The 12,326-nt window shown below is 37.9% G+C and overlaps 1 protein-coding gene and 1 long non-coding RNA gene across 2 annotated transcripts; both read right to left on the bottom strand.

Annotated features, from left to right (window-relative positions):
• Positions 1–169: 169 nt before the first annotated feature.
• Positions 170–2,829, bottom strand: LOC113027846 (uncharacterized). The gene is made up of 4 exons (XM_026177670.2): positions 2,656–2,829; positions 1,036–1,401; positions 806–930; positions 170–713 (listed from the first exon to the last, which is right to left on the bottom strand). Exons 1-4 carry the CDS (start codon positions 2,750–2,752, stop codon positions 567–569), a joined length of 735 nt encoding a protein of 244 aa, XP_026033455.1. The 5' UTR covers positions 2,753–2,829; the 3' UTR covers positions 170–566.
• A 4,293-nt stretch (positions 2,830–7,122) lies between these two features.
• On the bottom strand, positions 7,123–11,545 carry LOC113027886 (uncharacterized). The gene is made up of 6 exons (XR_003273158.2): positions 11,407–11,545; positions 10,309–10,436; positions 8,956–9,050; positions 8,558–8,860; positions 8,433–8,477; positions 7,123–8,323 (listed from the first exon to the last, which is right to left on the bottom strand). It is a non-coding gene; the product is annotated as an uncharacterized LOC113027886 (long non-coding RNA).
• Between the last annotated feature and the right edge of the window lie 781 nt (positions 11,546–12,326).

The following is a 12,326-nucleotide window of genomic DNA, read 5'->3' as shown; positions in this document are numbered from 1 at the left end:
ACTTCCACTATTTGACTAATACTATTCACTATTTCACTTCTAGAATATTTTGATGCTTTGATACTTTTGTACTTTTACTAGTACTTTGAATTGAGCCCCATTGAGTTGTTCTTATCATTTAAAAAACAAATACAACAAAACAAAGATTTTTCAAAGGAATGGCAAAATGTTAAAAATATCTTTGATTTATTGTACACATCAAATCAGGTAGAAAACTATGGTTCAAAACATTTAGAGCATTCACAAAGAAAAAAGAACAAAACAACACAAAGCTGTTGAAAACTCAACAGGTAAAGCCAGCGTGTGCTAAATCAAAGGAAAAAGTGCTTGGTCTGCAGTTTTTTTTCACCCACACTCTTCACACATTGCACCTGAACACTAAGCATAAACCAGGATGTGGTAGCTCAATCACTTTACTGCAGATAAAACACAAATTTCTGTAAAAGGAAGAGAGATGCACTACAGCAAAAGGTTAAAGATTACGAGTTCAGCCATCTGAAGCCGTCTGTGCAATTAACTGTGCATCACCGCGTGTTGAATTATTAGCACTGCACCATCTCTGAGCATTACAGGAGACCCCTGAAGTCTGTGTTGACATCCGTGCTTAGAGATGTAACTAAGTAAGCATTGTGATGGTGGCAAGAGCAGGTCTGCCGAGGCCTCTGGGATCTTGGTGGTAATTCAGGCACGGCAGGTCTGAATTTCTTTTTATACTGGAGGAAGACAAAGGAAACGTTTTCACTCGAACACAGTCACATCCTCTTTGCTTGACTTTTAACAACAAGTCTATCTACTTCACACTTACTCGTTTGCACCTCATAATCAGCACTCCAATGATGAGGGACAGTATGACAGTAAATCCTATGACGACAGAGCAAATCAAGGTCAGATCCAGTATGGAGTTTGTGCATTGTTCCTCTGGGCCACCCTCTGTGTGTGAGAGAGAAAAAAGCACGTTATAGACAATTAAATTGAAAGTTACAACACTTTTAATGGAAGTGGATTGCATATACTGAAATGCACAATTCTCTTCACCTCTGACGATAATGACTGTGCCGTTGCTGGTCATGAGCAGCTTGTTGAATTTCTCGTCTGTGTAAATCCACTCGCAGTAATACAAGTTTGTGTCCTCGAGCTCCAGCAAAGACAACTGGAAAGTGAACCCACGAAGTTCCTGTGTGATCTCCTTGGCTGGACTTATGATTATTCGGCCTTTGAATTTGTTAGATGTGGTATTCTTGGTGACTGAAAATCCATTCAAGTCCAGGTACACAACATCTTGTTCCTTGTGGAAACGCCTATGCATGTACAGCCCCATTGGATTTTCCAAGGATGTGGTGCACACGATTTCAGCAGATGAATTGACTCTCATGAAAGTGATGGCTGAAGGATTTTGGAAAGCTGTCAGGGAGAGATGGATCGTTTAAAAGAATCACTTATGCAGAATTTTTGTTTTGTTTTAACACCTTATACATCAGCTCCACCACAGGGCACTGGCAAATAAACTTTAATTGCAATAAAGCAGAAAAGGCACAATTTGATCCAATTCGTCATTTGCTCAGTTCAGTACAGTTGTTGGGGCTGCAGAAGGTAACCACAAAACCAAACTACACCCAGTAACTGTATATAAAGTGGCCTAACCTAGATTTAGCTGCAGCAACATATTCCAGTCATGTCACTTGCAGTGGGCTTTTTTTGTAGACAACTAACTTCTACGTACATATTTTTGGTGCATCACTACATTTACTGTAAAGAGTGATTTAAAAAGACCTTTTTAAATGATGGGTTTTTTGAGACACTGCTAAGAGGCCCAAAACAGGATGAAGCTGCAAACAAACAGGAAAAGATGACTCAGACTCATCTTCAATGACATCTACAGTTATGTAAAAAACAGGGTTTTCTTCCCAGGAGCAGAAAACCCAATAAATTCACCCTGGGGTCAGACCATGCAGGGCTCAGAGAAATAGGCAAAAAACGTAAGAGCTTAGGTTTAGACTTCTGGAACTATGAACTTTGGACAGAGTTAAAGCAATGTGGGGACCCTTGGTCATGATGCACGACACTGAGAAAACCAAACACAGCATATCAGTGCGAACACCTCACAGTAAACAGTGAAGCATAGTGGAGGAGGGGTAGTGATTTGGTCTTGTTTTGCAGCCACAGGACCTGGGCACTCTGCAGTTAATGAGCACATAATGATCTTGTTTTGTGTACTAAAACAAGACTCAAATGTGAGGCAACCTGTCTAAGAGCAAAGCATGGCTGAAATTGTGTCACGATCCAAAGCACAGCAGCAAATCTACAACAGAATGGCCGAGAAGCAAAAGAATCCAGGCGTTCAATAACTCAGCTTAATCATGTTGCAGCCAGATCTTAAGACAGCTGTGTATGACCAAATGACTGCAAACCTCAGTGAACTGAAGCAGTGCTGTAAAGAAGAGTGGCCCAAAATTTCTCCAAAAGAACATAAGAGACTGATAAAATCACACAGACAAAGCATAACTGCGAGCTAGTGCTGCCTAAGTGCTTCTGCAAGCTCCTAAATCATAGGGTGCACTTGGTTTTTCACAGGACTGCAGAGAGACCTGTGAAAAACATTTTTTCCCACATAAATTTATAATTTTTGTGGATTCAAAAATTCCAAAACACACTCACCTTTCCTGATGTCTAATATTACCTCCGCAGGCATGCAGAGCAGTCCCAGCACACAGCTCCACCAGTAGGCTTTCATCATGCAGTCAGGCTCGCGCATATGCTCTCTGACTGACAGACAGATTGACTACAACATGAACGAGTGTGACAAAGAGAAATGAGGCGTAAAGAGGAAATGAGACACTGACTCTTGGTATTTTATCAGCTGTACGTGGGTGTGTGCATATGTGCTACATAACATCAAAGATGTGGAAGAGTTTGTTACTGACATAAATTTATTTGAAAAGATGTTCCATTGTACGAAAACTGTCTGATTTACAGTTAATCTGTACAAGCGGCACATACAGGATATTAATCACTTTTCACAGTTCTCAGTTTCACGGTACATTTTCTTATGATTCCTATTTCCATTATGGTTTTCACTTTCAAATGACACATATACACAGAAAGAAATGGTAAAAAAAAGATGAAACAGAGGAAGAGTTGTCTCAGAGGAATTACATTGTTTCCATAATAACATGTTTACAATGCTTCATTCAGTCTACTGTATAAATATGGACTGTATTGATAAGAATTTATGTTTCCACCATGACATCCCCTTTCATCATCCATCACAGTCTAAAGCAAGTGCTGGATGACTTTTACTGTGAGCTGTGATCAGAATTATGTGAAGAAGTCCAGGTGGACAGACATCAATGGATTTACAAAGTAAGTAGGTTATCCAACTTCTCGTCACTTCACATAATGAGAACATGGATGAGAAGTCAACTCTGTGGACATTAATTAGACTCCGTTTTACAACACATACAGGTACAGTCCTATTTTTTCTTAAATGTTTATTCATCAGGCAAGAAATTCACATTCCCAAGTTTGACCCATAGTCTTTCCCTTTTACTCAGGAGACTAAAGTCACGTGGAATGCTTTATTATTCACATCCTATTATTGTATGCATATTAGACTGCATCAAAGAATTCTAAAAATTATTCTCTATGTACAGAGTCAGCTGTGGTAACTGATGAGCCGAATCTTTCACAAACAGCAAACATATGCATTTATGTTCTGCTACAGACTGGTGCAGTCTATGTCACCGTCCTCTCACTTACTCTGTACCTGTAAGTTCTATACAGGAAATACAAAATTACTACAGCAACAGCAGAGGCAAAAACACAACGTACAATGGTTGTCACGCGTGTTGACTCCTCGGGCCTAATGATGTGACCTAGTGTTGGAGCTGGTCCACCTGACAAAGTACAACACAGTTATTCTAACAGATGCACTGAATACAATTTATGTATGTCTGAACAAAACATACACTCATTCAAACACATAAATTTTAAGATGCTGATAGATACTCACTCTGTAAGTGGACGCAACAGTTTAACACGATTTCAGCTATGACATTTTCCTCTCTTTGGATATTTAAGATGGTCATTGACAAGCTATTCGGGGGATCCCATTTACAGCCGTATTGTGACAAGCCACAGAGTTTGGTATGATTTTGGTTTATCCAGGAATAATTTAGAGCTCTACAGTCTGAGCCCCCTTTTGAATTTATGTAACAATTTAGAGTCACGTTTTTTCCAAATGTAACATAGTCAGGGTTACTGCAATTAAGTGACACCACTGAAAGAGAAAAAATATTAAAATATTGTTTAATATATTATTACATTTATTCTTCCTTATGTATTTAGAGTTGTCATGCTTTTTGGTACATACTTTTGTACTGATGAGACACTGTTTTGTAGAGCACAGAACAGACTTAACCATTTCCACACACAGGACATTCTGGAAGCTTCACTTCACTTGAAATTACTGGAAAGAAAAAAAACACATATGAATCAAGAAACAGGGTTTTGCCTGTATATTTGTTTTAAATGAAAAAGTCATCTCAAAATCTGATTACTGGCTTGATTACATCATTATTGTAACAATGCTTCATGGCAGTGAAATCTTATATGGTTTATTCCCCTTAAATGGTGCAACATTTGTCAGTCAAATGCATTTTTGGGTTGAGCAGCAGAGTTGAGCATGTGGATTGGTGGATATTCTCCACCAGTGATAAGTCTGAAGAAACACGACATACTGGCAATTGAACCCTATTTATATGAAAGAACCAAACACAGCCACAACAGCCTTGCACCTCTTCTTCACTACCTTGGTCACAAACTGCTGTAGAATCCCATTCTTCAACAAGCATTCACTGCAAGTCAGCCAGTGTAGTTGTGCTGGTCACTCTGATATGAACAGCACGCCCAGGCTGATCCCACAAGTGTTCAAAAAGTCAAGTCTGCAGGCAGGCCATGCCATCCTCTCCACTCGCAAATACACATCGCTAAACATAATGTTCCTCTGCATATTCAGGTTAGAGTGCACATGTTGCTGACACCAGCGCAAACAGGTCTGGCCGTGAATCATGACAAGCCTTATGAGGCCGGACACTGGCTATGAGCAGATCCAAGTAATGCTGCAACTTGCCAGCTTGAAGTTGCCCTATAGCACAGACCCTATTCAGATCAGTGAAACATGGCATACTTGGAGCAGACACCAGCTGAGCAAGTATCCTGCTACATAAGCTTTATTGGCATTAAGCATTGTTACAAGAAAGACATAATTGGCCAAACACAAATGTCCTTTGTGCTAAGTTTAGTTCATGTTTCTTTGAGTAGTAGTTGTAAGTATACTGTATACTGATTACTGAAAATACAGATTTAAACATTTCTCATATTTGAGAGTGCAAAAGAAACAGCAGAGATAAATACTAGAAACAGTTAAGTGCAAAGATAGCATGCAAGCTTTCTGTTTATTTGAGTTTTTCCCACATTTCAGCACAAATACATAGATAACTTCAATAACAATAACGTTAACTGCTCTCCTTTAGTGTAACATTTTATAGACTTTACAGAAGCAGCAGCAGAATTCTCATTTATCTCTGCCCATAAATATGTTATTGTGTAACAGTCCTCAGAGGATTTGTAATTAACAGATTTTTTATTGCCAGAATAACTGGTCAGTTTCCAGATAAAAGAGAATGCCTGTAAATGTGACATCTAATCTCATATTGTGCAAAAACAGGGCAAAAAGTTTAGTAGTTATTGTAAGAAACACTAAATAACAAAATGTAATAAATTTTGTTTAAATTAGTTCGTCTCTTTACATAATAAGAACTTTTAATTTTGATACTCAGCATTTTACTTTTGTAAACTTAATTTTCTTAAATAAAACTTTGTGAGCAATTTAGGTTATCTAAACAAATCTATTTGCATTATTAGACTTGCATTGCATATAAAAATATGCATATGTTTCATGACTTTGTCAAGGGAAGAAAAGCCAAATAACACTAGCATGAAGAGAATTTTGTTAAAATATGTAAAAGAAGCAGTAATACTTGGCAGAGAACTTCTGTCTTTGGAGAACATTTGAAAAGGAGTCATAACAAACAGGGCAGATTAGGTCAGTGGTGACAAACATACAGCCCGTGAGCCACATCTGGTCTGTGAGATAATTTCAGTTATTAATAGCCATCAGCCCTGCTGAGACTTTATTTTGACTTTATTTTGAACACCATTCGGCCAATCAGATGCAGTGGTAGACTGGGCTCATTATGTGAGAGAAGGAAGGGGGGCAGATGTTCAGCAATGACAGCAAGTACAGTGGTTCAGTCCAGGAAATAAAACCCCAAAATATTTCATCTGTGATGTTTGCAAAGTTAATTTAAAAACGGTCATTTTTATTGTGCTTGGCCAACAGTATACATAAAATAATGTCTCGTGTTAACCCGGTGATATTCTCATGCATGAGGTGACTTCAAAAACAGCAAAAAAAAAAAAAAAAAAAAAAAATAGCCAGGATAAGTGAACTGTCACCATGAACATTGATGATGTTCCTCTGACATTAAAAATAGATACTGGACCATATGTGACTGTAAGAAGTGAAGAAACCTTTAATACACTTCCTAAAGTCTATAATGTTTAAAGGGCAAAATAGCAGTTTACTCAGCAGACCTGAAGCTGTAAACATAGGTTTAGTGAAACGAGTGGAAAACATCAGTACCGTTTTGGTACAAGTAGACTATGAAAAACTGAACCAGTTAAAATAATTCTTAAACAAGATGCACAGCCATATGCAGTTCACGCAGTCAGACGAGTACCTAAACTTTTCATGCCTCTTGTGAAAAAGTAACTGCTGAGGCTTGAAAGTGAAGGGATAATAGAAAAGATGATGGTTCCAGTGTGTTCCAGGTTCCAGGTGTTCTACCTGTGGATATGTTTGAGTCAATCATGGAAGCTTCACCGTCTTTTGAAACTACATGAAAGAATTTTTAAAAACTTTTTTTTGTATGTCACTTGACCTAAAGGTTCACCTAACACAGATTCTCTTTAATCCTTTCAGGGAGAAATGCTCGTATGGGTCATTTCAGGAGGCTGGAATAGTTTCAAATGGGATGAAAAAAAACCCCATGACACATTTGATTGAAAGACTTGTTACAAGTTGAGTGTATTTTGAACAAAACACTGTTCAATTTTACACAGTTATTACATTTACAGTTATTTTGTAGTGACAAGTGACTCTTTTAACTCCAGCATTAGGTGTTAGCTGTAAACATCTATAAACACAACACTGACATTTAATTTTGGGCTAACATCTTAACAAACAGTGGTTTACACATAGGCCTGGAAAAATATTACCAGTCAATCTTCCTTTTGCTCTTTTTTTGCTCTCTGTCATTTCTGAAGGAAGTATATGTCTGATAATGTGCCAACCAATGTGCAACAAAAACAGCAGCACTGTAATGATGTAACGATGTGGACGGACTGTCTTGCCACAGTCTTTGAGTTTACTTGAGTTAACATATAATAATGCTACACAGGTGGCAAAAAATCCATGTGTGGAACAGGGAAATGCATTATCCACAGCCCACGAGAGTCCCATCTGTCCATTCATTCATCCATCACAGCCTAAAGTAACAGTTGGATGATTTTTACTGTGAGCTGTGGTCACAATTATGTAAAGAAGTCAAGGTACAGAAACATCAGTGGATTTACAAAGTAAGTATGTAATCCAACTTTGGATCATTTCCCTATTAGATCGTGGATGATAAGTAAACAAAATTGACCTGATGTTCACACAATGAAGAGTCAGAGCTGTGACAAATCTGTAGACATTCATCAGACACATAACAGGTTCAGTCCCAAATGTTCTTAAATTTCCCCAAAATTGTTTCATTTTACTGAGCAGACTGAAAGTCATGTGAACGCTCTGTTATTCACATCCTGTTATTGTATATCTATATATTGTATATAAGACATCAAAGAAGTCTAAAAAAAAAAAAAAGGTTAATAAAAAACAAACAAACAATATGATGATCAAAGAGTCAGCAGTGATGAGCAGCATCTTTTACAAATGGAAAATATGTCACATACATTCATATACATTCATATTCCCCTCGCACTGATAAACAATCATACAAAGAAAAAATAAATTTTTAAACAACCGTGAAGTCTTTACTGACTGGTGCAGTGTATGTCACTGTCCTCTCTCTTACTCTGCGTCTGTAAGTTCTATACAGGAAATACAAAATGAACACAACTACAGCAGAGGCAAAAACACAAAGTACAATGGTGGTCACGCGTGTTGACTCCTCCCGCTGCCTGCTGCGTTCTGTTCCTGGACCTGATTCACGCATGGAAGTGGAATACAGTTATTCTAACTGATTCACTGAATAAAATTTGTTACAATATGTAATAATGTACAATGGTTAAGTCGTTGTCTTTCAGCTTACCGTTATCTGGTGGTGTTGTTGGTTGGAAAACGTCCGTTTTTGGATCTGGATAGTAAATTGCAGTTATTTTAACAGTGGCAATGACAACAATTTATTCTGGATATCTGAACTAAACATACACTCACCAATGATTAGCTGTACTCTGATAGGAAGTGATTTCACCATTCCACAGATTGACACGATTTCAGCTGTGACATTTGCCTCTTCTTGGACATTTGAGATGGTCAGTGACAGGTAGGTAAGGGCATCCCATGCACAAGTGTATTTTGTGGCATCAGTTTCACATAGTTTGTTGCCATTTGTGTTATGCCAGTCATAATTTTGACCAGTACACACTTTCCCTCCAAAAGTCGAAGTTATGGAACAATTTAGAGTCACATTTTCTCCAGCTGTAGCACTGACAGTGTTGTTGCAATTAAGTGACACAGCTGAAAGAAAGGAAATATTTGATGTTCAATTTCTTCTTCCTTTAGAGCGCTCATGTCTATTAGTAACATATCTGGTACAAGCAGTATAGAAATACCTTCATCTGATGAAACACTTCTTTGTAGAGCACAGAACAAACTCAAACATGTCAACATGTACAACATCCTGGAAGCTTCACCTCACCCCAAACGGCTGGAAAGAACAAAGTGATTACTGCAGGTTCACATAAAGTCATGCTGTTTTAGAAAACACAAGAAACATGTTCTCTTTGACACATTAAACATAAAGTAAAATGTGCTTATCCCTAAAAAATCATTTAAATTTCTATCATTTGAGAATGCAAGAAAAACAGCAGCGACAGTAACATATGATTATAATAGTTCTATTAAGACATAAACGGACATATCAGCAGTGTTACATGCATTGTATCTTCTGTCACATGTGGAGTCACGCTTCCTACTTTAGTTTGCTGTGAAAACCAAACAATTGTGAGATTGACAAGTTTGAACAGCTCCACAACAGCTGCCAAGAATGTTGGTTCAAACAGGAGCTTCTGTAGGTCATGTGCCATCATCAAGTCGCGTGGCACTGCTGAGACCAGATTCATAGCTTTGCAGAATTAAAACAGAAAACTTTACGGGTGTTAACGGACAAAATGGACTGTTTGGAATAATCCCACCTCTTTTTTTTAGTGTCACATTTTATGTGCTTCTGAGCATATGTGTTCGGTACATTCTTCTGTATTCTGTAAGACTCCCCAGATTAGGATGACTTAATATTGTTAAACAGTCTCCTGGATGACAGTGAAAAGCACCCAAGAAGCATTTTTGGTGGTTTCCCCAATAAAAGCAGATTCATATTCCGACACTTTATGCTTCTGCATTCATGGAGTGCTGCAGTTATTCTAGTACTTCCTTATTAATATTCTTCTTTCTCCTTTTTGCCTGGAAACTCGTGTTACCTGTTAGCTTCTAGCTACAAGTGGCATAGATTGCTTATAAATTACAGCTTGTCAGATGCAGAAAGAAAAACAGAGGAAAGCATTTAGTAGTAAGGTGTAGAAACTGTAAATCACAAAATATAATAATTTTTGTTTAAACTAATAAAATGAATTAATTGTTGTATTCACTTTTTTTTTATATAGATAGATATAGTAATAAAAATTTAGATACCCCAAATGAGCCTTTTTACATAATAAGCACTTTTTTTTTTTGTTAGTCAAAATTTTGCTTTTGTAAATTTCTTTAAGCATTAAGTAAAGAAGTAACTTTTACTATGTGAGCAATTTGTTGAAGGTTTTCTAAGCAACATTATTTACATTTAAATGACTTGATTACCCTGATAAAAAGATGCATATGATTTATAACCTTTTTTGAAAGAAAACGAGACTGTTAACAATTACCAGCATGTAGAATTAGTTAAAATACATAAAAAAAGGATTAATACTTACTTGGTAGAGAACGTCTCTCTTTGGACAACATTTGTGAATGAGTCGTAAAAAATCAGGGCAGATTAGATTATCCAGTCGAGGTGACACATGATACCAGGGGGAGTTTCTTGCAGGTGAAATGAAACTGCCTGCAGAGATTACAAGACTCATTGGCAAAGAAGAATGGAAAACAAGAAGCAAACACATTCCTTAAAACAGGGTCTAAGGTGACACTTTTCATTTATGAGAGAACAAATGAACTGGATCTAAATGCTTTTTTTCTTCGTCAGTGAATAACACTGGCTTGAAATGATTTTTTAGATTTTACTAAAAGTTTGGTTGGTAAGTTAAAAAACAGACTGAATTCAAAAACTAGTTGTGAGGCCTTTCAGGTAAGAATAAAAGAAATAAGCAAAGGTTAAAGACAATGCTTTATAATGAGAATGCTGTTATTAGTTTCATTCTTTTATTTTCATATATTATATTTTTGGCCTGGGAACACCTTGGTGTTCCCCCGGATAAGCTGGAGGAGGTGGCTGGGGAGAGGGAGGTCTGGGCCTCTTTGCTTAGGCTGCTGCCCCCGCGACCCGGCCTCGGATAAAGCGGATGAAGATGGATGGATGGATGGATGGATGGATATTTTTTAATCAGCATATAATACAAATTAGTATTGAACATAAGTTGTAGTCTTGTTTTTATTGCTAATGCCAGTTTAATCAATCCATCCACGTATCCTCTTCAGGGTCGCATGTCTTTGGACGGTGGGAGGAAGCCGGAGTACCCAGAGAGACACAAACTCCACATAGAAAGGAATTGAACTCAGGACCTTCTTGCTTCCCAACAACAGTGCTACCCACTGTGCCACCATTCACTTTAATTTATTAGTTAATTTAAAGGTAAAAGAGGGAACTCATACAGACTTAGCTGTCACACATTTTTGCTTTGAGTTTTTTTCATACCTTCACGTGTACACTACCAGTCAAAAGTTTGGACACACCTTTCCTTTAATGGTTTATCTTTACTTTCATGACTATTTACATTGTAGACTCTCACTGAAGCCATCAAAACTATGAATGAACACATATGGAATTATGTAGTAAATAAAAAAGTGTGAAATACCTCAAAACATGTTTCATGCTTTAGATTCTTCAAAATGTCCACCCTTTGCTTTAATCACTGCTTTGCACACTCTTGGCATTCTGTCGATGAGCTTCATGAGGTCGTCAGCTGAAATAGGTTTCCAACATTCCTGAAGAAGTTCCCAGAGATGCACTTGTTGGCCTTTTGCCTTCACTCTGCGGTCCATCTCAAACCGAACCTCGATTGGGTTTAGGTCAGGCAATTGTGGAGGCCAGGCCATCTGGCGCAGCACTCCATCACTCTCCTTCTTGGTCAGATAGCCTTTACACAGCCTGGAGGTGTGTTTGGGGTCATTGTTGAAAAATAAATGATGGTAGAACTAAACTGGATGGGAAGGCATGTTGTTGCTGGGTCAGTGTGCCTTCAGTTTTGAATAAATCTCCAACAGTGTCACCACCAAAGCACCCCCACACTATACCACCTCCTCCTCCATGCTTCACGGTGGGAACCATGCAAGTAGAGACCATCCGTTCACCTTTTCTGTGTCGCAGACAGACACGGCGACTGGAAACGAAGATCTCAAATTTGGACAAAAACACAGATTTTCACAGGTCTAATGTTCATCCCTTGTGTTTCTTTGCCCAAACAAAGCTGTTCTGCTTGTTGCTTTTCCTTAGCAATGGTTTCTTATCAGTGGTTTTAGACCATAAAGATCTGATTCGCACAGTTTCTTCTGATCAGTTGATGTAAATAAGTGTCTGCTCCTGGAACTCTGTGTGGCATTTATCTGGGCCCTAATCTTTATCACAGCGCTTAATGGTTTTTCACCACTGCACTTGAGGACACATTCAAAGTTTTAGCAATTTTCCGGACTCACTGAGCTTCAGTTCTTAAACTAATGATTCAATTCTATTTATCCAGAAACAAATAACAGCAACAGTCACCTCAAGGTGATTTAT

This window comes from Astatotilapia calliptera, chromosome 8, assembly GCF_964374335.1.
Source record: "Astatotilapia calliptera chromosome 8, fAstCal68.1, whole genome shotgun sequence".
In the NCBI taxonomy this organism is placed as follows: Eukaryota; Metazoa; Chordata; class Actinopteri; order Cichliformes; family Cichlidae; genus Astatotilapia; species Astatotilapia calliptera.
Note: the sequence above shows the minus strand (reverse complement) of the source record. Positions and strands in the feature narration are given on the sequence as shown.

Excerpts from the sequence above, each read along its gene's own strand:
- LOC113027846 (XM_026177670.2), bottom strand. The coding sequence starts at position 2,752 with ATGCGCGAGCCTGACTGCATGATGAAAGCCTACTGGTGGAGCTGTGTG. Across the intron at positions 931-1,035 it reads CACAGTCATTATCGTCAGAG|AGGGTGGCCCAGAGGAACAA; the intron begins GTGAAGAGAATT and ends TCTCACACACAG. Across the intron at positions 714-805 it reads TGATTATGAGGTGCAAACGA|TATAAAAAGAAATTCAGACC; the intron begins GTAAGTGTGAAG and ends GTCTTCCTCCAG.